At 35.0% G+C, this 27,552-nt stretch overlaps 3 protein-coding genes across 5 annotated transcripts; 2 read left to right on the top strand and 1 right to left on the bottom strand.

Moving 5' to 3' along the window:
• Positions 1–537: 537 nt before the first annotated feature.
• Tmem63 (transmembrane protein 63) lies at positions 538–10,866 on the top strand. 3 transcript variants are annotated; one of them, XM_014359499.2, is made up of 13 exons: positions 538–1,213; positions 3,248–3,374; positions 3,482–3,699; positions 3,781–4,057; positions 4,128–4,231; positions 4,308–4,500; positions 4,634–4,751; positions 4,918–5,114; positions 5,181–5,510; positions 5,609–5,884; positions 5,967–6,200; positions 6,318–6,444; positions 10,637–10,866. In XM_014359499.2, the coding sequence occupies exons 1-13, from the start codon at positions 1,197–1,199 to the stop codon at positions 10,705–10,707; spliced, it is 2,289 nt and encodes a 762-aa protein (XP_014214985.2). In that variant the 5' UTR covers positions 538–1,196; the 3' UTR covers positions 10,708–10,866. The 3 variants fall into 3 exon arrangements, with proteins under 3 accessions (XP_014214985.2, XP_014214986.2, XP_014214984.2); XM_014359500.3 differs by lacking the exon at positions 10,637–10,866 and adding an exon at positions 9,407–9,625; XM_014359498.2 differs by lacking the exon at positions 10,637–10,866 and having other exon boundaries at positions 6,318–8,072.
• Positions 8,958–19,230, bottom strand: NSD (Nuclear receptor binding SET domain protein). The gene is made up of 11 exons (XM_089593532.1): positions 18,352–19,230; positions 17,554–17,830; positions 16,315–16,763; positions 14,882–16,226; positions 14,566–14,788; positions 14,277–14,487; positions 13,760–14,189; positions 13,416–13,683; positions 13,113–13,336; positions 12,731–13,050; positions 8,958–9,943 (listed from the first exon to the last, which is right to left on the bottom strand). The coding sequence occupies exons 1-11, from the start codon at positions 18,655–18,657 to the stop codon at positions 9,740–9,742; spliced, it is 4,257 nt and encodes a 1,418-aa protein (XP_089449658.1). The 5' UTR covers positions 18,658–19,230; the 3' UTR covers positions 8,958–9,739.
• A 1,108-nt stretch (positions 19,231–20,338) lies between these two features.
• On the top strand, positions 20,339–27,173 carry Tbc1d8-9 (TBC1 domain family member 8/9). The gene is made up of 16 exons (XM_014359424.3): positions 20,339–20,732; positions 21,539–21,705; positions 22,035–22,205; positions 22,284–22,380; positions 22,475–22,664; positions 22,731–22,807; positions 22,868–22,924; positions 22,996–23,200; positions 23,274–23,476; positions 23,541–23,797; positions 23,871–24,406; positions 24,490–24,645; positions 24,727–25,264; positions 25,343–25,675; positions 25,752–25,873; positions 25,947–27,173. Exons 1-16 carry the CDS (start codon positions 20,689–20,691, stop codon positions 26,160–26,162), a joined length of 3,369 nt encoding a protein of 1,122 aa, XP_014214910.2. The 5' UTR covers positions 20,339–20,688; the 3' UTR covers positions 26,163–27,173.
• Positions 27,174–27,552: the final 379 nt, after the last annotated feature.

Here is a 27,552-nt window from a genome sequence, read left to right as displayed (position 1 = left end):
AAAAAACTTACTGTAAGTATATGAAAATGTCAAAAGGAATTAATATGCATGCAAATTTATACTTAGAAAACGATCCCATCAATAGAAAAAAAAAAAAAAAAAAAAACTCGAGAAAGATATGTTGCAAGTACAGAATGTGTAAGTATAAAATATACGTTTAGTAGAAAAGTGTAAAAAATTATGTCGTAATCTTAGGCATGAAACATAGATAACTAGCATAAATTATCTTTAGCTATTTTCACTGAATGTAATTGTTAGTTTTAATGAAAAAATATATGTTGTTTTTGATATTATTCGGCGGATAAATTTTTACAACAAATCGAGGGCTCAAAAAAATCCCCGACCCAGACAGACAAGTGGAGAAATAAGTATGCATGTGCATATTATACGAAAGGGAAGGGGAATTTGACGCCTTTTGACGTGCGCGCAAATTCGTTTCATTTTATTATTTTTTTCTCCGAGCAGTTCAGCAGCGCCACTACAGGGAGTAAGTAGTAAACACTCGAGAGATCACTCTATAAGTAGAGAAGAGAGGCGCAAACATGCCAGTGTGAATCTATTGAAATACTTAGTCTAATTTTATAACACACTTATTTTAACATATCAAAAGTGTTCGTCCATTTTGTTCGAATTGAGTGCAGAGTAAAACCTATACAAGCCGGAAAGTGATGTGTACTGTATTAATGTACCTGCAGCCCATCATTACCTTACAGGTACTGACAACATAAGGCAGCAGAGCGTTGGGTGTACAACATACATACCTATATATACTTACGTGTGTAAAACGATGCGTCAGGACAAGCAGCTACGACAACAGCAGTATTTCAAAGTCGATATTACTACCATCAGCAGTTGTTGCTTTAATACAACTAGCAGCAGTACTCTGTCGACATCGTCGTCGTCGTCGTCGAGAGCAGTAACATCAGCGGCGCTATGTTATTGTGTTATTGCCGACATCGTTTAAAACACAAATTCAACATCAGTTAATAGTTGGTGATACAGTTGTGGCTTTTTATTATTAATTATTGAGAAAAAAGAAAGCTACAAAGTGTTTAGTGGTAGTAGTGGTGATGGTGTTTGTTGTTGTTGTTTTTGTTGTTAAATAATAGTGTGGTGTTGTAGCAAATTATTTTAAAGATCCTCCCAAAGAGGAGAGAAAGGAAGAAAACAACAAAGAGAAATAACACACTCCAATTATGGGCGATTTCTACAAGTGAGTATACCTATATGTAATTAATAATTGTTAGAGACTGCTCAATGTCGCGTACGCGAGAGTTTCTAGCCTCACCGCGAATCTCTCACATGTAGGTATCAAATTGGGAATTCTTCTATTACTCAGTAGGTTTATTATTTAACATTGCTGGGGAGCCATTTGTATAATGTTACATTGTGTACTTCGCATATGACACTTCGCATACGCGACATCGAACGTGTATGCACAAAACTCCAATTGTTATTCATCAGCTTGATTATCTACGAGCTCCAAAGCGTTAAGATAAAGAGAGCCTCCATAGTTAGATGTGCAGGGTGTCTGTTTAATAAATAGTTAAAAGCCCCTGTCTTTTTTCATTTTCCTCGCTACACTACTAAGTTGTCCAACGTTATAAATAACTATAACAGAAAAACAAACGGCATTTACATCGCTCTACAAGACACTTTTTCGGCCTGATGCGCGGTCCCTCATGCGGAAATACCAAAGAATTCGTTTTGGAGCAATGCGCGTTTTTCTCCAATGCAAAAATTTACGTTAATGCACTCGTTGAATATCGAACGTTATATACGGTATTATACATATATTTGCAGATATATATCGCGTAGTCTCAGTTTAATTCATCCCATCGCATTACAGTACACATTATTCGCTTTATCCGAATAGTAGTCATATTATTGTAATTACGATTGTGGGGTATTAAATTATAATTTTGTTTTTTTATGAGGATCGGCTGGAAAAAATCGGTAAAAAGTCTTTTCACAAATTTCGTCCCAAAATTCCACAAGCGGGTATATCGAACCCTTATCCTTGGAAGTGTCCGTCAAGTGGAAGATTACAAAATTTTCTCTTCATTATTATTATCTTTCCAACCTATTCCAACCGCCACCCGCAGCAGGTCTCCTTTCGCTTTTCTTCTTTTCTCCCCACCAACTCTTATAATAATAATGTTACTTAGCTCTCCTTCCAGTTCTCGACTCGGCGTTGTTCTCTATTCGTCTCACACATCATGATTCATGACACATCACATGCTGTACACTTAGCTGACACTCTTAGTCGTCTAATCGTATGCTTTTTTTTTTTATCTTTGTAAACACCTACTTGGAAATACAATAACAATATGATTCGATCAATTGCAACCAATACATCATGTTCATGTTAAATGTACAGCAGTAATTAAAAAATAACAGACGTTCTGTTCTGTGGCGCCTGCTGTTGTCTCATCGATGCACCTTGCGCCCCTTCGTTTTTGTTTTGCCGATACTTTAAATGTAGTGCATTATATACACCTACTTACGACATTCGATGTAAATTGTTTCCTGTTTCGGTGCACCGCGTCAGCTCTTCTGAAATGGAAAGTAAAAATTAAATTAAATTTCGTCACGATTTCCGACACGAATTTTAAGTAATTATGTTGCTGCGTTGAAACTGCTGAAGCCAATGTCGAAAAGAAAAATCGAGGTTGAATCGATTTCATGACGTAAACTGCTTCGAATTACTAAAATCCAAAAGTACATTGTATTTTTATTTACTTATTGGGTTTTGACACTTAGTCACCGGTTGCTCCAGTTTCTCACGATCGCTAAACCAACAATGTCACGGAAAAGTGTGTTTATACCCGTTTATACCCCTGCTATACCTGTTCTTTTATTTTTTACTCCCTGCTAAGCCGTGTACTCTCGTTAATGCGATAGAAGAAAAAATAATTTCAATTTAAGCGATCGATTATGTCAATGGCCCTTGTTATCATTCGTAACAATTTATTTTATCTATACCTTTCGAATTTATTATTTGTTTTTATTATTGTAAGCGATAGTACATTGTCGCCACTTGAAAAATAAATAGATTACATCATCATTTTCCCGTGAAATCAACATGGATTCATAAATAATAAACATGTTTGACGTAAATACCTTTTTTTTAATTTTTTATTAATTTACTATTGTGTATTGATGTCATAAATGTATGGTTTTCTTTAATAGCCCTTTTTTTTAGTAATTAATCGATTTATCTATTGATTTATTTATTTGAATCCAGTAACAGCGAAATCTCGGATCAGCCACAAGAATGTAATATCAACACAACAACCAAAAGAATATGGTTACTCACAGATGTATACAATGGAATACCTGATAATCTTTTGATAAATATATGCATGTTTTTGGTGAGTAACATTACATTTGCTTTGTTTATTATTTTCATAGTTCCTAACACGACATACACTTTTTGTGACAATGTTAATGGAATTTGGGAATATGTTTTAATTTTCAGCTATTGGTCACGTTATTTGGTTTATTGCGTAAAAAAGCATGGAACTATGGTCGATTAGCCCTTTTACACAAAACAGAAAACAGATGGATGGAATTGTTTTATGGTGATAATGACACCAGAGATGCCGAAGTAGCATGTATAGAGGCATCTGTCAACTCACATCTATCTAATACAGATAGAGGCTTTTTATCATGGATAGTGACGGCTTTCCGATTATCGTTAGTTTCAAATTAATTTCACTTGTCAGTTTTTCCTACAAAAATTTCGAAATTACAAAGAACCGAATTTTTTTTTTTTAGAGATGACGAATTGTTAAAAAGAGCGGGTTCAGACGGATTACTCTACGTCTCGTTTCAAAGGCACTTAATTATATTGACTGGGCTAATGACGTTGGTTTCATTGCTGGTCATTTTGCCTATAAATTACAATGGAGATAAATTAATAAAAGATGGTGCCTTTAGTCGCACTACTTTGCCAAACCTCGCTCCTAATTCTGGTTGGCTTTGGGTACATACTTTCATACTCTTGTCTTATCTACCCGTTGGAGCCTATGTGATGAGGAAATTCATCAAAAAAGTAATCACCCTACATTTGTTTTTAATACTTTTATTTATTTGATATTTTATTATCGAATTATCAAACTTAGGTGAGAGATCTGAGACCAGCAGGAGAACTAGCAGCTAGAACTCTTTTGATAACGGAAATCCCAAAACATCAGTGTAACATAGACGGATTAACGGAGTATTTTAAGTGGGTGATACATTTTTTTATAAATTGCACAGCTGTTACACATGAAACATATAACGATTCATGTAAACGTTTGCAGAGAGGCTTTTCCAACTTTAACAGTTGAAGATGTTACTCTGGCATATGATATCAAAGAACTTACGAAATTGGATGCAGAAAGAGACTGCGCTGAGCAAGCACGACTTTACTGCGAGAATTACAACAGAAGAAAAGCTCCATTAAAAATGTACCCCCACTTCTGTGGACAACTGGTTGGATGTTGTTTCAAACAGGTAACATAGAACAAATTTTATTATTTACAAGTGTATGCCATAAATGATTCAACTTTTCGGCCTAAATTAATTTTGTATATGTATACTGACTTGAACGTAATTTTTGAATAATTTTAAAACTTACTTAATTTAGAAACAAATAAATGCCCTCGAGTTTTATACGACAGAAGAAGCGCGTTTGACAGCGCTCGTAGAAGAGGAAAGAAAGCTTGCCTTGAAGAGACCGATCGGTGTAGCCTTTGTGACATTAGGTACTTATAATGTATGCCATGAAAATGCTCAATTTGCATGAACACGTGTTGCCTTCATTTATTCATCATCACCTGAATCATGATCATCAACATTAAAGTTTCTGTACCTATTCTCATTGACATGCCTCTATGTTAATACTTTCAATGTTCTTTTTTTGAAACGCAGGTACACCAGGTGCCGCGAGGACCATGCGACGACAGCTGCGCACGTCGCCGTCGATCAAATGGACGGTCGATTATGCACCTGCTCCCGCGGACATTTACTGGGACAATCTATGCATTGCCAAGCCTTACTGGTACCTTACTTGGATTACCGTCAATATTTTATTGGGCATCGTCATGTTTTTTGTGACGACTCCAGCTGTAAGTTTAAAATGATTGTCATGTGTGTATGTTCGCCCAATGTAACGAATCATCAAATTATTTTAGGTCGTGTTGGCAGCGATGAAAGAGTTGCCATTCTTTGGCAACATCCAGAATCTGAATCCGTTCATGTCCACCTTCTTGCCGACGATTATGCTTGTCAGCGTTGCAGCACTCATGCCAGTTTTGGTTGGTCGGAGCGAAGTATTGATCAGACATTGGACGCGAAGTGGTCTGAATCGTGCAATAATGAGAAAGACGCTGCTGCTGTTGTTGCTAATGGTTTTGATTGTGCCGAGTGTAAGTTTGACGAGTTTCAAGGCCTTCTTTGAATGGACCATTAGGGGCGACAACAACAGCACGGCTCGATGGCGATGTGTCTTTTTGCCTGACAAAGTGAGCGTAATTTTTAACATCTCAGTTGAATTTCGCAAAAAAAAAAAAAAAAACGAAATTTTGTAGTTTTTAATGGTATTTTCAAAAACATTTTTCAGGGTGCATTTTTCGTAAATTATGTGATAACGGCAGGCTTCATCGGAAGCGGGCTTGAGCTTGTTAGATTTCCCGAGCTGGCGCTTTATACCTACAGGCTTTGTACAGCCAGAAGCCGCGCTGAACGCATTTACGTGAGGAAAGCAGTGCTCTGGGAATTTCCGTTAGGCGCTCACTATGCCTACATGCTGCTGGTCTTTACCACGACCACTATGTACAGTCTAGCGTGCCCGATCATCACTCCCTTTGGACTAATTTACTTTCTAATCAAGCATGTAGTAAGTTCTATTATGATCAATTTCACTGGCTTTTATAGTTAAAAAAAAATGTTTTTATCATGTTTCTTTCAATGTCCACTAGGTCGATAGACACAACTTGTGTTTTGCTTATGGACCGAGCGTTGGAGGAGGCCAGTTGTCCGGCACGGCTGTGAAAGCTACAGGAGCCGCGCCTTTAATTGCTCAAGTTGCGTTTCTAGCGTTGAATCTCGTGAGGACAAGTCTATCGCCACTGGCTGCGGTACAGTTGAGCGGCTTTGCCGCTAGTATATTAGGATTTGTTACAGGGCTGACTTTGCCAGCTTCTAAACCTAAGGTAATTTAGAAATACTTAGCACTATGATGCATTTTGGTTACATTTTCAATATTAAAAATTGATAGAAATGAAAATGAACATTTTTTTTACTTAATTTAATTTTATCATTATTTTCAGAGCCAGAATTTCAAAAGAGATTTATCAGCTGGTCAACACTTTGTTGCTCCGGTATTACGTAAAAGGAGGGTTATTGGCTGCCCAGAGGAAACTATTTCAGTTTCTACAACTACGCAGAGCTCACCAAGTACGAAAGTTTATACAACATCCTCTTCCACTCATGGAAGTCCAAAATTATATCAGGATTACGGACAAGAACCGACAAACGTGTGACTTGTTTAGTTAATCAGGCTGTTTTTGTTTCCCCCCTCCCCTTTTTTTTGTTTTAATAGAAAAATAATCGATCGGTTGTATCAATCGGTGTCAGAAAGTATGAAGTGTTTGAATTATAAATATCTAACTTATTTAATCTTAGACATTGCTAAAATTAAATGAATGTTGTGAATAGGAATATTTTTACTCAGAAATAGGTGCAGATGATACAGGTAAGTGACCATGATGCTGGTCATTGATTCGTATCATTTTGATTCGTCAAAAATTTGATGTTTCACCTTGATTGTAGAAATGTAGTTGCAATGGATCGATATTTTACAAAAAAAATTTTTTAACCGTAAAAGATAATAATGAAATCATTAAAAGTACACATTAAATTACTGTACAATACCAGTAATTTTTTCTATCAATTTTTTAAGCTCGGTTTTAATATTTCATTAATAATATGATTAAAAATTATTTTTACATATTTCATACAATTATAGGCAAAAACCTTTGTATTTATTTTCTTTTAATTATTTTAAATCACTGATTTCAAATGGGTTGGCTTGTATATTATTAGACATTTGTAAACAGAAGTACCTGTTTAAGTTATTGAGATTAACTCTGGATTTGTCGTTCTGTAGGCTCCCTGTTGTCTAGCATAAGCCTCGCGCGGAAAAGCGGCAATAGTTGTATATTTTTGAATGACGAATTGTTGTTCATGCACCCGGGACCTGTGAAAGAAAAGAGAAGAATACCGTATAACAGAATAATGACGAAACAATAATAGTAAAACCAGCAAACCTTATTCTCGTGGTAATACTCCTTCAACCATCTTTATTGTGCATCAGTAATAAACTGATTAATTATTTGGGAGGGCTTGGAGATGTCGTATAGTGCCTGAGACAAGCTGCAGACCAAGACCGCATTTTAAAGAATGTTCTTGTCATGCTATTTAATCTTGAATCCACAATTCGCACATTGAAAATTTAGGCTTGCCCTTGAAGTTGAATTAGACCGCTCATCGACTATTTCACTCCGTTCCAATATACAACTATTGTAAGCAGATGGCAAATAGTGAGATATCCGTCCTTATGGTAGATCTTAAAAATAGACAAATTTGTGTTCTTACTAAAAAATTTCATTGCTACGAATATCAAAAATTTATTGATATATTTACCATTAAATTTTCTGAGTGCTGCTTCAATAAATCGATACCCTGCGGTATTTTTAAATTTTTTACCGATTCCTTTCCTTTCGGGCGCTAAAAAGACATTTTCTAGTCTCCACCGACTCATTGGTTAACCAGACGATCAATCAGATCGTGTGCTTTAATTTGTATATCAACTTTGGCGGGACCAAACCTCCAATAACTGGGGTCCACATGGAAAAAATTCGAAAGCCGATACTTGGCAGTACTGTTGTTTTTGAGTAAGATAATGTTAGGAAACTGTTGCCCCAAAATTTTAGATTAAATTTATCGTCAACCTGATTGCGGGTAACACTTTACTGTTCATTTAATCGTTACTATGCCTGATGCAACTGTCTAATTTCAGTTCCTTAGAGGTCTACACTCGTTAGTAACTTTATGGTTTTTTTTTTTTTTTTTTTTTTTTTTGTTTTTTTTATCCAAATCTCCAAATCTAGAAGTACATGTAGTCAAATGAATTATGACGTCCCAATAACTACTAATGTTGAAAATAAAATCAATTTAATGCAAAAGATACTCTGATAAAACTGATTTAAGATTAGAAATTTTCGACATCACTTCGACCCCTTGACATCTGGATTAGGGATTATTGTGCATACGAAAAGAAATACAAAGATTTATGTCTATAATAGTATATTTTTATATTATATTTTAAAATTATACTGATTTTTTTAACATTCACTTGGAATTGAGCCTAACGCCAAGGCTCGGCTTGTACACTGATTCACGCGAAAAAAAAATAAAAAAAAAATCACTTAGTCTGGCAAATACCATCAGTCTCAAATTATATGTATATAAATATATTATAAAAATACGAAAAAACGCAAAGTTGCCCTTGTACATATATTTTTTTTCTTGCGCCCTATAATCAGCTATAGATAGTATCGCATTTTTTTTACAGTATTTATTAGAAAATCAAATTTTTGAACTTTTCGCAAGTGTATTTTACAATAATGATCTTTTTTCGAACAGTTAATTTTTTTTTACTCGCTTACTTACACAATACACTACAGTAGTAACAACTCACGCTGTTCATTGTCATTTTATAGACTGACATAAAATATAAGTTTGCAAAAATTTGTCTATGGATTTATTATTCTCCCTAAAATTTATACACTTATATAAATATGTTTATATTTTGAAATTTCAATCAGTGTCACGGAATACGAGTTTGCAATATTTTAATATTAATTAAAATGAACACAAAGTTAATTTTTGTATGTTTTTACTAAAAAAAAAAAAAAAAAAAAAAAAAAAATTCTATATACAAGTTTTATAACTAGCAGTATATAAGCCTCTAGTATAAAATGCAAATCACTAAAATGATTTTCTTACTAAATCAAATACTATAAATTATACATTTTACCATATTTCATGATTCACAGTAAAGTGTCTGGCTAAAAAAATTAAGCATAATATAAGTAAGCACGTAAATCTAACAAAATGACTATTGCGATGTTCGGTTTATACTTATTGGTAATAAATAATCTAATACAATCATATCCATGTAGTAGTAAAAGTAGTCTTCACTCTCGACTGTGTTCGATTTTTATAAAAATCAATGCAACATCGAGTACAAAGTGCGAATCATATAAGATCTATATCTTTCTTACGTTAAAAAAACTAACAATTATAAAAAAATCAAATCTTTCGTATTAAAAAAAACATCCAATCACTTTTCCAGATAATCACGCAACTGGGAGCGCACACGTGCAGCACATTGCCAGCGAGTGTCGGAAATAGTGAGAGAAAGAGGCCCGTCGTCCAATCGTATATCGTTTAGCGCTATAATACACATGATCGATGAGTTTTAAGAGACGTTCATCGTCTGTAAACTCATTCTCGACTCGCGTGTTTTTCTAGACGTTGTACGGAGAAAAAAAAAAGAAAAAAAAAGGAAAAACCAAGGAGTCGCATCCATCGTCACGTCCATCATTGTGTTATGTCCTGCAACTTTTCATTGCTTTTTGCGCTTGGGGTCGTACGAGGAGAGCAAGGAATCGGTTAATCGCCGGGCTCACTTGATTATACCGATTATCGCAGCTATCTGGTCGACGGTGAAGTTCTCGTCGACTGTTGACTTTTTGCCGCTGCCCGTGACACGTTTCCGGCGCTTCCTGAGTTTGGCGCTCGTGGACGCGTCGACTTTGCCACCGTCATTGGTTGATCCCTCGCTACTAGCCTGCTGCTCATTATCATCGTCTTCGCTGCTTGGTTGGATCTGCCAATAAAAGACGAAGACACTTATAGTCTTCTCCTTTATTTCGTTTTTTTTTTCTTTCTTTTATCATTATAACTCATTTTGTTTGTTTGTTTGTTTTCTTTTCTATGTAAATATGCTCAGTCTTGTTTGGTTTTTTTTTTTTTTTTTTGTTATTTGTATTATAGTGGAAAAAAAGTGTTGCGAGCGGTATGCCAAAAAGAGCATATTTCTACAGAATATCAATGTTTTTTTTTTTTTAATTTCACGCAATAGCCGATCCATAAACAAGACTGAATAATTTGAGCTTCTGTGATGTAAGCTAAATCAACAAAGCTGTACTGTGTCCGTCTGAGCATTAAAATTATTTTAATACTATTCTTTTATTCAAGTATATTTTCGCGTGATTACTTTATTTTACCCCCACACCGTGTGTTTCATTTGTGGCGTTATTATTGAAAAACGATCATTGAAATAAATACCAATTAAATTTTGTTTTGTTTATTAAGTAATTGATTTATTCATTTGTGAATATAAGATAAAACCATTAAAAATAATGGATGTGAGAATCTCAACATAAATAAAATAGTATACTTACACGTTTGTATAAATTAAGAAAGTTTGATGACTTAAATATCTTACGCCATAACATGTTAAAAATAATGTTTCGTTATAAATGTGAGAAAATGACAAAATAAATTTGATTTTTTTCAGATTTATCCATAAGACGCACATCGAGAATAGTGAATCGAGAACTGCATGTGTATGAAATAATTGATGCATGATTCGAAAATGGCACAAAATATATTTGGAATATTATTTAATCCGTTTGAAAAATTTAAAGAATTTATTTTATAATAAGACATTTTATACGTATTAATTTAAAGTCAGTATATTGATGGAATTGTTAAAATATGTACATAATGTATTTACATTTACATAACACAAACCAATGTATTTTTATTCTTTTGAAATACAAATGTTTTTAAATATTCTAAATTTTTTTTTTCCCTAATAGTTATAATCGGTCCTTAAACAGCTACTTATGAATAACTTTGTGGCAGTCATAAGTTGCATATGCTATGTAATTGGTAATTTACTGAACTATTTTATGACAACTATTTTTAATGTGAATGATAAAAACGTTATTTTACTGTGTGCTTCTTTAACATTTTAACGTGCATTAACTGTAATGTATGAAAGTGTTGCAAAATGAAAAAGATAGGAGAGATGATTCATTGGAAAAAGAATACCAAAGCTTTCAAATTGTTGTTTAAAGAAACGAAAGTAAAAAAATTTATCAATCTATCCATAATACTGTTTTCCTTACATTGTCCATTAAATTAAAAAAAATAATGAGCTGTGTAAAATTTTTTTATTAAAAACAATGAAAAATTAGTTTTAATGGACAGGAAATGTAAAAAGGACGAATAAAACAACATTAACTGATTCAAAAATTTGTTAAAATTTTCGTTTTTAAGACATATTATCCTACAAAATAAATTTAGAAAAATACATTATGTGCTGTATGATGAAAAAGCATAAGTTTGATTTTCACGATATTAGCAATCAAGTTTCGTATTCGTTAATTTTTAATATTAATATATACTGCTCGTACATGTATATATATTAGTTATCATAGGCAAATAATTAAACATGTAACAACATGAATAACTACATGACTTGTATATGAACACAGTTTTTTTTTTATAATGTATACAAAAAAGTTAGTAAATACGCGATCTAACTAAAATGACTGATGCTGAATCTGGAAGGAAAAAAATCAAGCTTGATAGAATCTAAAAAATTTACAATGTTTCTGTTGTCAATAACAGAATTAAAAAAGAAAGAGTTGATACATTTACAAAAATCTTAGTTGTTAACTAATACACATAATTGATTATAATAATGACAGTAAAAAAGAATTGGAGATACGCGTGGATCCCTAATTTTAGGTTGCATTAAAACACAGCGATACGCTACTTTATTTATATAAATTTCATTGCACAAATAACGTTTATATTTTGCTATTTCCTACATGGCATAACAGGACTTTTTTTGGGAAAGCAACTTTACAAAAAAAAACCAATACAAAAGAAAATAGTAAAATTAAACTATGATCTTATTTTCACCATCCCTGCGAATGTCTCATGCTTTGCCACCACTGCCAATGATTTTCGATGGCTTTTATTAGGAAAATAGACTGATTTTTTTATACATAAAGTACATTTTTGTCATATCTTTATTACAACTTGTTAAAGTACATTGATGAAATACTCACGCCGACAATGAAAAATATGATTAAATTTAACACGAACTTGACATTTATTTTTCACTTTTTTACATTTGTATTAAATAATACATTTCCTCTGATCTACTTAAATTCATGTACAGTAGTTTATAAATAGTTCTCTTCATAAGCTAAAATTAAAAATTAGCTAGTTATTTACTTGGCAATGATCATAATCATACATTGCATTTTCTTCGGGAAATCAAATAAATTTCAACATATTGTTACAAACCACTATATGTTTAAAGTAAATTCGCTTTAATGCCATTTATCTTTTCTAAAAAAGAAGAAATTCATTTGTACAGTCGATTTTGTACTAAAAGCCATTGAAATATTATACATTATGAAGGGGGTGAAATAACGCATACACCCATTCCGCACTGCTACTTGGATTCGAAACCAAAATCTCGTTTCGATCGTATGGGAGATTAAAATGATTGGGAAATGGTTTACGTTAGCTATAATTTTTCGATGTAAACGTCCGTCATCGATTTAAAGCACGTCATCCGTTGTCTTACCTCGACGATGGCGCCTCTCGGCGATCTCTCGTCGACGGAAACAGGTGTTGTAGCCGTAACTGGAGTATCCAGTGCCGGTATTGATAAAGAAGAAACTTTGGATGATGTGCTCAAGAGTTCAGACACCTGGCCACTCTCGAAGCCGCAATTAACCATGTAATTTTCGTATGTAATTACAACGTCATCATCAGTCTCGCCATCGTCGTCCATGAGTGCCTCGCCTACATCCATGTCATAGCATTCCGTTAGTTCAGCTGGATGATTATAGCAGACCAATGTTCCGTTTTCAGGATGCTCTCGTAGATTACCATACGTGTGAGCTGAAAAGTATTGTTTATTAATTTTATGTTCAAAAGATAAACGCGACATGATAATAGCTTACGTTGGCAAAAAGCGTTGCAACAGTAACTGCAGCGTATCGAAGTTCGCTTGTAACATTCTGCACAAAAATGCCATGGACAGTGAAAAGTTTGATCAGGACCATCTTCAATTGCTATGCAATGTGGGTGGTAATATTTTCCGCAAGTTTTCTGATCACATTTAAATGCCTCGTTGGCATTGTCAATTTTTAAATTACAATTCCAACACATCAAGACTCTTTTGTACCTGTAGTTAAAACAACGTGTAAACAAAAAGGCCCTTTTCAATTAACAACTAAATAATTATCAATTCTAAGTGTACGTACTTTCTTTGCTTTTTCACTTTTTCAGCCTTCTCAATGTTCTTCTGCTGCGCTATGCTTATCGTTTGCTTAGGAACTTTTAAACCTATGAAGCCACTGCAATTCGGAGCCTTGCAAAGACAGGGCTTTTTCGTCTCTCCATCACAGGCTAAGTTATAATTAAACGTTAATTCATCACCGGGCTCTATGTCGCGTAAGGCAAACAATCCAATTCGTGTATCACCATTCACAGTCCATTTTTGAGTCTCACAATTTGGCATACAGGAATGATCTAAAATAGTCATCAAACAAATTCAGTTAATTACGTTTTTATTACAAATGTTGATCGTTTTGTGCAAAATACTCACTCATAAATCGACTCAAATTTCCCTTTGGCTCTGCATCAATCATTCTAGAGTTATCGATGGTTAGGAAATAGTAGTTTTCGTTCTTCCGTTCCTTTTTCTGCTCTAATCTTAGCCTATATTCAGCCTCATCGATAACTTCACCCACGTACTCGATCACAAATTGACCTTCCTTAACGGACTCAAGCACTTTTAAACCCCAGCCACGCTCGTCTGTGTGGAATGGTTTCATATTTGGATATTTGCGCTGTACAAACATTTGATTTTGACAAGCCGTGCCAGCAGGACAAGCATCTGGACTGCACTCGATCATCAATATTCGATTCAAGCAGTCTGACTCAAGAGAGCATGGATTTGGTTTATTTGGATCGCAGTTACAAGCGACAATACTATCAGGCTGTAGAATTTTTACGTTACCAACTGGCTTGTTCACCTGTTAATGTGTAAGATGGTTGAGTAAACGATATTTACCAAGCTAAAACATAAACGTTACGTTGATTATATAGCCAAGTTATCTTACTCGAAGTTTAACGTAATGAGGAGGTTTGAGGTGTCTGTGAGAACCACTATTTCTTTTTTCAGCTGCAGCTTTTGCCATAGCTTTCTCGTACATGAGATACTTATGAAACACTTTGGCTTCTTCCATAGCTCTTCTGTAAGAGTCTTCCACTTTCTTATTACCTATCACTTTTGCATTTGCATCTCCTTCTTGGAATAAGAAAACTTTTCCTCTATAATAGAAAAAAATGTTAGTAGTAACGATGTTGACTATGACCATAAAAAATGACGAAAATTGCAAAATTATTTACCTATGAACCCAATTGTAATCTCTTGTTCCCAAAAACATTACGCAAAATTCACCTGTTTTATGAGATTTTTGAGCAACGTTTGGAGGTATTTCTCCGGGATAACATATAATGGATGGCCACCACCTGTAATTGCCATGTTTTACCCATACAACTTCTCCATAGAGTGGTAATCTTCCAGTTTCACAATCTTCGCAAATAAAACCGCCTTCGGGAGTGTCGATACCTAAACAATTAAGATAACAAAGTACGTTATTCACATAAATCTGATAATAAAGGAAATCATACGATCCAAATTATAAAGTTAATAATTGTCTACCTAAGCACTCCACATGAAATGACATAGGACATGTGTCACAGCAGATCAAGCTTCCACCTTTGGTACACAAGAAGCACCAAGTAGCATTGACCGGTGGTTGAGCAGATTCGTAATGTTTGGGACAAATTATTTGACTTCCAGTGAGTATACAGGAACCTGCTGGTAGGCAAGAAATGGAGGCATGATAAGTTGAGGGACACCTGACGCAACGAGCGAATCTTTCGTTGTTGGATCTGGGGTGTCCGTTTTGCGGGTTGTCCGAGATACAAATGTGACACATGTGATACGGACAGGTAAGCCTTCCCCCTTGCCAGTGACTTTGAGGCCAGGCTTTGAGGCATTGCATGTGATAGTGCTTGCCACAAGCGTGTACCGAGCATTTGATGCGCTCACCATCGCGTTCGTGGCAAACGAAGCAGGCCGGGGCTATGGCCGACAGACAATCTATGCACTTGAAATTCTCGTCTTCGGTCTTTTCTCCCTCTTCGGTTTCACGCTGCTGCTGTTTGTTCTCTCGTAATTTCTCTTTGATTTCACGTAAGTCTTCGTTGTAGGCATCGTTGCCACAGATGGCTTTTAAATTTTCAAGGTCACCAGCTTCACTTGGTTCAGGACTCGACTCACCTGGTTTGACGCACGCCGGATGAAAGTATGAAAAGCAGGGTCCACGGCAACGTATAAGTTTTCCCGGCTTTTCACATATTTGACAGACACGCTCGTTTTTAAAACCCTTGAAGAGTAGCTTGTATGGCCGTACTCGCTTGGCTGCTTCTTGCAACAGAGAAGATGACGAATCTTGATCGTCGTGCTTGTATTTGCGCTTTTTCACTGGCTTTTCTCCCGACTCAACCGAAACTGCATCGTCTCGATCTGAGGAATTTCGTCGCTTCGGTTTTCGTTTCCGTACCAATTTTTCGAGGCTTTCTGACTCAATTGAGGTGGTTTCTTCAACGTCGTTTTTCGTACGAGACCTGCCAACGGACTTATCAGCCTCAGAATACACCTCGTCATCTTCTTCCTCATCTTCTTCTCTTTCTATTCCATAAAACTTTACTTCCTCATCTTCGAGATAGTCGGCACGGTATTTGTTTCGGTCTTGAAGAGACATGAGATCCCACATTTTTTTCAGGTATTCTCTGATGTTATTTTCGTTTGCATTAGGATCAAGCTTTTCTGCACTTTCCCGTTCACGCTCGCAAAATATTTCGAATATTCCCTCGACAGCTAACTGTCGATCTTTACCTGTTTTAACTGTTGAACCTTCGTCACTCGAGTCTTTGTGACTGGATGGAGGGGTCGGTGGTGTCTCTAAATTTATATTGCCATTCGTTTCTTGGGATTCACCCTAAAAAATAAATATAAAATTTATAAGAACCATAAGCTTACAAAATAAATTTTTTTTAATCTTAAACACTCAAGTTCTGGTTACTCACATTAGCTTTGAATTTTTTGGGCGCGATGTCATTGATCGAAATCTTTCTCTTTTTTTTAACATTATCATCATCAGTGAAACTTCCATTTAGCAAACTTTTTCTTGTCTTATCATCTTCTAATAATAGGCTTAAAGATTTGTTCAAAAGTTTTTTTCTTTTATAATCAGGATGGAAAAGCTCGTTTATTTCTTCGACACTTAAGGACTTTAACCTAATAGCTTCATTTACAGCATCATCCCACTGTAATTTTATCGATGGTTTTATAACAAAAGCAGCTGCATACTTAGGTTCTTTTTTCTTTGTTTCCGAAGTTATTTCTTTGCCAATTTTTTCAAACTCGGCGAGTCCCTCAAATGTAATTAAGTTTGCTGAAGATACCCAATTGTGTCGTCCCTTGTCCGCACAAAACCGGACATGTACTTGACAATATTTGTATTTACATTTACTACCTGGAAAGATGACGTAGTTTTTAAATGCAGACTATCAGTGTGAATCTAACAATAATAAAAATATCACAACGTTTATAATTCAATAAATTTTTTTCTTCACTTATTAAAAAATTAGAATTCACTTAAATATTCGAATAGTAATCATGATAAATATATTTATTAAGAAATCATACATTTAAAGTAATGTTTTATTTAAAATGTATTCAATATTTTCAAGTGTAATTAAAGTGTAAATAAACATAATCAATACAATAAATCTTCTTAACATTATTAGAGAACCACATATGAAGAGTTCATAAATATTGAAGCACATTTTTCTGACGTTAAAATCGATAGCTGTTACTCAGTAGGTAACATTTATTTTTAAACTCTGTACTCTGTCGTCAACAACTCTAGATAAACTTCTTAGTAGTGATTATTTCTCTGTAAGTATTCAAATTGTTTCTTCAAAACCATTAAAAAAAAGTTCTCGTTAAATTTTGAAAGTAAAGACGGCTAATTATTGTATGTAATTATAAAACAACATTTCACTGTTGGGATGCCGAAAGTTTATAGAGATACGTACAAATAATTTTAATGTGAAAAATTAGTGAATTGATTAAAAATTCAAGAATTACAACAATAATAAAAGAGAAGTGGATTAATATTATTTTTTTCAATTGATTTCCATAAGTAATCATTGTACGTACGAAAATAATTATAAAAAATAACATAAGTGCCAGAAATTCATCAAAATTATTTATATTGTTACTAAATAGTAATTAACAAATGTTCATGTCTCAACACTAACCTTTTTGTGCCACATATGTTCTAGTTTCTGGTTCAAGAGTAACGACACTGGGCCAAAATGGATACTGACCAATTCTAGCCCAGACAATGCTTCCTAAAGACCATGAACACCTTTTTTTGAGTTCTTCATAGTCAAGTATTTTAACTTCGGTTTTGATTGTACTATCAAGACTACAGCTGTCTGTACAGCTTGTATCTTCCATTTTGACGTTCTCTTCTCTGACGACGGCAATTTCTTGCTTCACAACTTCTTGTTTGATCTTTGGCATTTTAATGTTCTGCAAAATTATACACTTTCAAGTTATATAACCTCTAAATGAAAAATTTCAATACAAACGTATAAAAATGAACACTGCAAGATTTGGGAAATGATATATTAATTAGATATAGAAAGCTGAATCAAGATGTACATGAAAGTCTACATATGTATATAAAAAAATTAAAAAAAATAAATTAATATAAAAATCACAATAATAGTCAACGAAATGCATTCATTTATACATATAAAGGTAATTGCGGCATGAGGCAGCGTTGTAAAATTGCTCTGAGATGTTCACAATAATAATTTTACAACGCTTTCGACCTTTAGAGTGCTTTGCAAGTAATGTCTCTTCTTTAACTCAATAAGGTATTTTACAGAAAACAACACTTAAAACGGGAACAATCAACAGTAGTTTATATGAAGAGCAGAGAAATACGATGCACTGTTCCAAACAAATGGGGAAATTATCACGTGCAATACAACTGCATACTTTTGAGTCTCTTGTTTAATTTAAGAGCTTATAATCAATATACGTGCCTTTGGAGAAGAAGACGAAGAATAAGAACTGGAAGAAGCAGCAGAGTCTTGAAAGTGTGCGAGAGTATTCGGGGATTTAGGCTTGATGGTACGCCCATAGCGACTGATCACACTCGAAATCTGTGGCGAAAGAGCCACTTTGTCCTCAATCTTTGCACTTTTTGACTTAACATTATCTTCGATTGCTGTTGTTGGTGTACCAACTGCTGTGGCGATCTGAAGCGACTCATCATTCTTCGTGACGATGACGGCGTGGGTAGCTGACGTTGACTCTTCCTCTTCACAAGACTTCATTGTCTGTACCATGATGCTTGGCCAGTGAAATAACAGCAGGTCTGATCATGCCCTCCTAGAGAGCTATTTATGAGTACCTACAGTAAAGGCAGCAGGCAGCACTGCATCAAACACCCAGAAGGCTAGCCTCCTTTTTCTCGTTGATGAGGCAACAAGTCCAAAAAAATTGCACTATTCTACTACACTGACATAAAAATAAAACACTGGTACTGATTGTTTATATTAAATTTGGAATCAACACACACTTTAATACATATATGCAGGTATGTCGAGCTGTATAAGTATAGCATTTGCTATGATGAGAGAGGTAACCTCGACGTTTTTCGATGAGTGACTAGCTTAGTGGCGAGAGAGCGCGCGCTGGTGTCGTGCGGTAATTGTGTCGACGTCCACGTTGTCTATTGGCCATTACGGATAAGTACTTGATCATCCTCTAGAATTAACGATGAAAAGGCAAAGACCCTTCTTTTCTCCGTCAACAATTAAGCACATTTCCCGCGGTTTCTTTCTCCTCACCCCCCGCACCAAGCACCATATATAGCTATATAATATGTATACAGCTCTGTTCGATCTTCAATTCACCTGTACCTACTTATTCCACACTGTGCTCTCTGCTCTACTCTGCTGCATGCTGCAATCTGCAATGGTGTCTCGTTGTCGGTGTCGGCTGGTCTGCTCAGTGTTGGCGGCGCTCTCTCTCCACACACATTTTATATATATATATATATATATATATATATGATGTTTTGTATACACCTAGGCTTTCTGCTTTCTCGTACTGACACCCATGCATGATGATGTCTTTTCTCTTTCTCTCGTGGTCCCCCCCCCCCCGTCAAACATGTTTCCCCCAAAATAAGTATGGAAATTTTTTTAAAAATTGAACTAAAATCTTCTTGATTTGTCACTCAAAAATGAATACGTAATCAAATATTATTACATCATTACATCATTACATCGCATTCTGGTTTTTGAAAGACCAAAGAAATTGTTACTGTAAGTGTTGGTAAATTGTGTATTTTTTTTGGAAAATTTTACATCATTAATAAATCATTTGCTCAAATTTTCATGAAAATTGGCAATCATGCTCATGCATTATTATTATTATTATTATTATTATTATAAGATTTGTGTGTGTAGGTTTACTTGCATATGAATGACCATAAACTAATGTTTCATTGCGTCATCGAAACCCCCCACAATTAACCCCAGTAAACAGAATGGGACAGAATGGAACAGAAAAAAAAATCTTTTATGGAACAAATAATAGAGAAATCTGTTTTAGAAATTAAAATATCATCAATAAAACATTTGGATGTCAAAAGAGTTTTTTGTGTTAATAAGATTGAATCTCCTTTTTCGTAAAATAGTTTTAAATTTTATTGAATATTTCTTGTGTGCTACAAAGAGAACATTGTGTGTTAAAAAAAATGAAACAACATTAAATTGTCTATTCCACCCTATTAATACAGATTTTTCATTCGCAAAATTCATTCAGAAATATACAAATCTACAGAATTGAAAGAATTTGTAATCCTTTGAATTCTGTAAAATCAATTCATAAAAATTGTCGGTAACTTAGATTTCGTTTTTATTTGATAATGATTCACATTCTGCGGGCAGTGCAAGGCGATAATGGGGGGGGGGGGACAAGACTCCGAACTCCGACTGCTCCGATAGTGTAAAAGTATAAAGCCCAGTACCTATATTTTATTATATTTTGCGTGCAGTGCAATAATATAGGTACATACACTATTGTGGTTTAAAAAAAAGGAGCGCTAGGCAGCTGAGGCAGCTCTAGGAGTCAGAGGGAGAGCTGTGAAGAAAAGGAATTTTATATATACATATATAAGTGTAGGATCGAGAGTCGGCATCGCCAAGGTGAGGTTGAAGAGAAAAAAAAAGGAGCAGTTGTTGAAGAGCCAACAACAAGGAACGGTCCGCTGCTATAATTTTCTGTCTGCCATATGCACCCGCGTTGGCTGCTGCGGTTGCTGTTGCACCTGCCCGATTATAGAAGATCAAGTGTGTTGTGCCTATAATATGTGGGTGAAGCCAGAGGAGGTTCTCCTGGCCAATGCTCTCTGGTAATTTATCATTTGAAAAAAAGCTCATTACCTCTCTTCCTCGCTCTCTTTTTTCATTTGTGCAGTGCAAAATAAACATGATGTGTCGTTTTTCCGAATGAGTGCAGCAAATGACATGGTAATGTATAAGTGGTTGTTTGTTTACAATGGCTCTTGATGTGTTTTGGAGCACAGCACCGCCAAAAGCTGTATACCCCCCCCCCTCCTTCTCCCATCAGTCAGCTGTTTTTTTTTGGTATTTAATTTTGTTTATGATTCGTCAGTGCATTCTTTTTTTTTCCTCGGTAAAGTGTATAGGTACATGGATATATATCGCAAGCGAGTTATTGAGAGGCGTGTTAAATAAGGTTTATGTTACACTTAAGTACTCTTTTTTCTATTTTTTCACCGAGTGGTAAGGCAAAATAATAGAAAAAAAAAAAAAATAAATAATTAAGTGGCCGGCTAGACAGATCAGTAAATGGTGATTTTTCATCAATGTTGTATAACCGTCCCATGGCAGATTACTTAGCGAGCTGCCTTGAATATTTATATAACAGCCTAGCGTTGCTTACTCTATTATTATTTTTATTAACTTTAATCAAACATCATTTACGAATGCATTTCACTTTGTTACTGTTTTTGTTTTATTTTACTTTTTTTTTTATCAACACTAACATGATAAGTGTTGTACAATGTTACTAAGTGTTTACTATAGTTTTTTTTTTACGATGATAACAAGTAATAACATTGATGATAACATATAAGCAAGAAGGAACTAAACTTCATTGTTTTTGGTCAAACGAGTGGATAATTTTGTTGTTTAGGATAACCGAGGAAGCCAGTATTTATTTTGTTAGGCAGCGGAGAAAAGGTCATGGCAAAAGCAAAGGATTCACGTCCATTATTGTTGGGACGTTGGACAGTGTTTTCGACACAAAACCCCCGCCATTTAGAATTTTACATCAAACACCTTCATCCGAAGTTTATTGGGGTAAGTTTTTGGTAGAAACTTATGAAGGAATTTTTTTTTTCTGCAATTATTCATTACCGTGTTTACTTATGGTCAGTCAAATCACAACAGCATTATCATATAGTATAGGTCGTACAGATAGGAAAAAGAATAACTAATGACTATAAGTATAAATTTCTTCTGGAAGCAACGTGTAGAGGCACGGAGTAATCTTTTGATAATGGAGCACAATTATAACTTTTTTGTTTCCCTCCATTTATCGATTATTCATGATTATCGTTTCAGTGAGCAACGTTTTGAATCTATGGTGTTTTGTAGAAAAAAAAAAAAAAATTATTTTCAAATTATAGTGGTGGCTTGTTCTTTGACCCATTCGGAAATAGTTAAGGACTGGGAATGGCTGCACACAAATTTAACAAGCACTTTGCAATCCTTTGACACAGAGGATGAAATCACCGATTTCGTGTGTTGCAAAATAAATTCCATTATCGCGAACAGCGCATCAGACTCGTTAGTCGATGGTAATTTATCTTTACTATGCAAGATAAATCACGTTTTGTCGAGACAAAGGAACACGATAACTTTTTCTTTTCTTTCAGATGAAGATTCTCGGTCATTTAAAAGAGTTTCGTTAAAATTTTACCAGCTTTTCAATGTATCCAAGGATGAAAAACTTGTAAATTATTATTCTTGCAGGTATATGATTGATTTTAATTTTATGCGCTATTTTATACATTGCTGATGAATGGATGCATCAATATAGTTTAATTGTTTCGATTGATTTTTGTAGTTATTGGAAATCTAGACTACCTCGGCAAGGGTGGCTGTATTTATCTGTAAATCAGATGTGTTTCTATGCTTACATATTATCGAAAGAAACAAAATTAGCTATAAGGTGGGCAGACATTGTGGAATTGGATAAAACAAATTCCATTTTATTTCCCGACAGTATTCGTATCGTAACGCGCGACGGTAAAGAGGTTCGTAAGCCTTTTAAAATGTTTTTGAATTTCAAGTTGAATATTTAATTGACTTTCAACTTGCAGCATTATTTTTCAATGTTCCTTCACAAATCTGAAACGTACTCATTGATGGAGCAGTTGACAAATCTCGCCATGAAACGGTAAATTTTTCATTTCATCTTTGATTTACGATCCTACGAATTTAAATTGCGTAATTTTAGACTCATTGACGAAAAAAGTGGTTTCAACGAAGATAGAGATCTTTTAAATAAATTAAGGTATAAAATGTTCAAGTACACCCTACATTAGAATTAAAAAATGAAAAATAAGTAAAGATTCCTAATTTCAGCAAAAATGTACCTAAAAAGCCATCGTTTCTAAAAAGAGATCTCGATGCTCGTGCACATTCGGAGGTTTACCGGCTCCAATTCAGGTTGCCGGTAAACGAAAAATTAGACGGTTCTATTGACGCAACTTTGTGGACACCGTACAACAAGAGACAAAACTGGGGAAAAATTTATCTGTCTCAAAATTACATGTGCTTCGAAAGCAGGGTGAGTGTTTCACGGCAATCCAATGAAATCATATTTAGAATAGCAGCTTTACGGAATTTTCAATGTCCACCAGGTAAAAAATTTAGTCAGTCTCGTTATACCGCTACGCGAAGTAAAACTTATCGAACAAGCCGAAAGTAAAGCATCACATACTCTGGACAAGTCGATATTGGTGACAACGGCGCGAGCTACGTTTTTGTTTGCTCAAATACACGACAGACATTTCGTGGTGCAAAAAATATCCGAACTACTATCCAAAACGAGAATCGCTTACGTGTAAGAAATTTTCCATCATTCGACACCTTAAACTATCTTAATTTAAACAAATGAAATTTCAAAGGGCTCCCGTAAACAGCGAAGGAAAGGAAGCTAAAGGATCCGATTCTTGGTCGCCTCAGCCTCCGCTAATGAAATTGTTCAAGGCGCCGCTTAGTTCCGAAGCAGCATTAAAACAAGAAGCAAAAGAAAAACAGTGGGAGCTGCATTTTTCTGAGTACGGTCGAGGAATGACGATATACAGAACCATAGAAACTGCCAAGCTCGTTATTGCCGGCATCCCTCAGTCGCTAAGGGGTGAAGTATGGCTCACGTTTTCTGGTAATTATTTAAAAAAAAAAAAACTTTTTATTTCACTGAAAATCAATGGGTTAATCGCGTAAATTGTTATTAGGTGCATATAACGAAATGGCAATGAATCCAGGCTTGTATCAATCTTTGGTCAACCGATCTATTGGAAAGACGTGTCAGGCAAACGAGGAAATCGAACGAGACTTGCACAGATCTTTACCCGAGCATCCGGCGTTTCAGTCTGACACCGGTATAAGCGCTCTAAGACGCGTTCTCTCCGCGTACGCGTACAGAAATCCACAAATCGGTTACTGCCAAGCGATGAACATCGTCGCTTCGGTACTTTTGATCTACTGCTCGGAGGAAGCTGCCTTTTGGCAACTGTGTAACGTTTGTGAATCCCTGCTTCCGGATTATTACGATCGCCGAGTCGTCGGTGCGCTAGTGGACCAAGGGCTTTTAGAAGAACTGGCTGCAGAGCACTTGTCCGCACTGTACACCAGATTGAAGGAGCTCGGTCTCATCAGAGTTATTTCGCTATCGTGGTTCTTGACAATATTCTTGAGCGTCATGCCGACCGGTAGTGCTGTTAATATTATGGATTGCTTCTTCTACGATGGAGCTAAGATTATTTTTCAGGTTGGTGCTCGAACAACGTTAAATTTTTCATACTTGAAAAATCTTTTCAAGTACTACGAAAGACAATACTTTTTCAATTTAAGGTGGCTTTGACTGTGCTAGAAAATAACCAAGATAAACTACTGAAATGCCACGACGACGGTGAAGCTATGCAGCTCTTGACCGATTACTTGGGAGGAGTGTACAACAACGAGGGCCCGGTATTGCCGAGACCTGTTGACAGCGCGCCACCGAGCAAAGTGCGGTTCTCGACAGCTCTAAATAATATTGAATACTTTCATGTTGCTTATTGCTAAAAATGATTTTTTTTTTTTTTACAGAGCATATCCATTCAAGAGCTGATAGATGAATCGTACAGACGATACGGGGATTTGACGACAGGGGGAATCGAACGGTTACGACTGAAACATCGGCTTCGAGTGGTTCAGAGTTTAGAGGAGGGTATCGAGAAAAACGTCATCAGAAGCGTTATCAATGAAAAATTAATGACGGAAAAAGAACTGCAGGAACTGATAAACCTGATTCGAGAAGAATTAATGAGTCAGCGAAAATCTGACTCCGACAGATACGATCCGACCCAGCCTCCTTACGAAGTTTATAAAATAGATTACGATCTCTTTAGGATCTTATTCGGTGGACTGTCGCCGTGGGGCAAGTGCACCCAAGCTGAATCCTTAGCCGCAAGATTGTTCCGACTGATGGATCGAAATCACGACGGTCTTCTGGACTTCAGGGAAGTCGTGCGTGCGATCTCGATGACCGCGACCGTCGATTCGTCCCAAAGGTTGAAACTGCTGTACACCCTTCATCTTCCCCCTCTTTTGGTATCGGCGGATTTTGAGTCTCCCACGCAGTCAGGTAAAAAATTTTTTCCCCGAGAAAAGAGTTTTTTTTTGTTATTCTTTAAATTGAAAAAAATTCATGTAATATTGTTAGATGGGACTGAGGTTGCAGCAGAGGCGACAGACTTTTTTGACAGTATAGAACAGAGCATAGCATCTTTGGAGACGTCGGTTAGCTTTGCGGAAGAGCCTACCTACACATTGTCGCGATCGACGAGTTTGAACAGCCAGCAAGGCGATCAATCTTGGGAGGATCAGAGCATGGGTAGCTTACGATCTATGATAGTGTCCAGAGACAGTCCGTTAGACTTGAAAGTAGTGCCAAAAATGTCTCAGCAACACTTTATAGCTCTGTGGAAGACTCTTTACGACATGTTCCCCGCCCAACCAGAAGATCAAGAAACATATCATTGTATAGCCGAAATAGGTAACATATATGGTTGTCATCTAATTTTATTAAACGAAGATTTAAGCTAGTATAATTTTCAAATTTTTTTTTCTAGGGACCTTGTTACTTCAGCTGGGAGATGTAGGTAAGAAATTTTATGTTGAAAGAGAAGAATTTGAAGACGGCATGTCACCTGAAGTCAAGAAATCTGGACTAAAACAGCACACAGCTGTAACGGTGAGTATTTGATTTATGATTTCACGTAATTTCGAGCATTTAAAAAATTAATCTTGATTTTTTTTTTCGTTAGACACCCGATCGCAACGGCAATCCAACAACTCCATCATCGACCGATCCTGAATGGTCCATCACGGTTGAACAATTTCTGGCGTCTGCTTTAAATGGTCAGCCTATCGTAGATTTCTTTAGCAAGAGAGCCGATCTTCTCCAGGCAATTACTTCGCTCAGAAATCGCAGGTTCAATCGCGCACATTCTCTTTCCGATACGCCTGTAATAAACGTGTGATACACAATAATAACATAATCATAATGAAAAGCATTAATTACGTGATGAAATTAATTAAATTTTTTCGTGAAATCCCACGTAAATCGTATGAAAATAGGCAGTCGCAAAATTTGAATTTTTGTTATAGATGTTTTTTTATGAGCGATGTCAATATTGCCAATAAAATCGAATAGAATAAAAAGATTTTGTTAATCCTGTTGAACAGTATACGTTTTTAAATTAAAAAAAAAAAAAAAAATCCGAATGCATTGTAGAGATTGACCGAATAGTTTTCAATTTTATTGATAGCTTTTGATTAGCACCTACCTTCAGCCAAGAAGAAAGTGAGAAGAGATCGTATTTTTTTATCAATTGTTAGAAAATCTTCCCTTTTATCGTAGTCTAAGGCCTAGACTTTAATTTTGTTGTTAGTTATTTTTGCATTTTTTACATTCTGTGACCTGCTTCATAGAGAAACGTTTTTTCATATCATCGAAAGACCATTGAAACTGCTTCCATTATATAGTTCACTCGTTTAATTATATATAATAGTGATGTATAACGTTAAATAAGAGAAAGATACTAGAAGTAAGAATTATAGTATGGACTACAAGCATTTGATGTGCTCTACTGACGGACCGAAAACAAAGTCACGAATATTCCTGTAGCTTTGAGTACTCTGTAAAAAATGAAATCCCTCTATTGTTAAAAGTAATATTTATACAATATTATCATATAAAAGCGAAAAAATCTCTCGAGTAACGATTTTTTCCTACCCTTGCATTTCCATTTTTAAATCATTTTATAAAAAATTTAAAATTGAAAAAAAAGACAGGAAAAAAAAATTTCTCCAACCATTGCTTGTTTTTCATTGAAATCATTATATTTACTAGTGTCTTTACTGACAATATTTTCGTTAACAAACAATATTTTTCAACACGATGTTTTTGAACGCGATACAATAATATTTTATAGAGATGATTTTTATTTTTATATTGCACTGAAGTGCAAAGTGTTTTTGAGTGTGATATATTTGTGAATGGATACATCATCAAAATATCATGTGGATTAAACATTCACGTGATATATATTATATTGTATATAATGTTTATCGAATAATTTCATATCTATATATTATGTTACACCTATTAAAAAAATAAATAAATAAATTCTCTATAAAAATAAATGTTCTTTTCATTTTTTGGACTCATAGCTGAATATATCATATATATGTACTTACATACAAATTAAATTAGATATTTAAAAATGTCTAAATCATCGTGATAAAGCATTTTTTCTCATGAAAAATGTTTTGGTAAATATGTACATGAAACGGTAAATTAAAAAAAAAAAAAAAAAAAAATTTCAGAATTCCAAACGTAAAACTTTCAACTTTTTATTCAGAATCAGC

Source organism: Copidosoma floridanum, unplaced genomic scaffold (genome assembly GCF_036245765.1).
Source record: "Copidosoma floridanum isolate Cflo_tuat_1 unplaced genomic scaffold, Cflo_Japanese_pri ptg000019l, whole genome shotgun sequence".
Lineage (NCBI taxonomy): Eukaryota > Metazoa > Arthropoda > Insecta > Hymenoptera > Encyrtidae > Copidosoma > Copidosoma floridanum.
The sequence above is the reverse complement of the archived record's forward strand: the minus strand, read 5'-3'. Positions and strand labels throughout refer to the sequence as shown.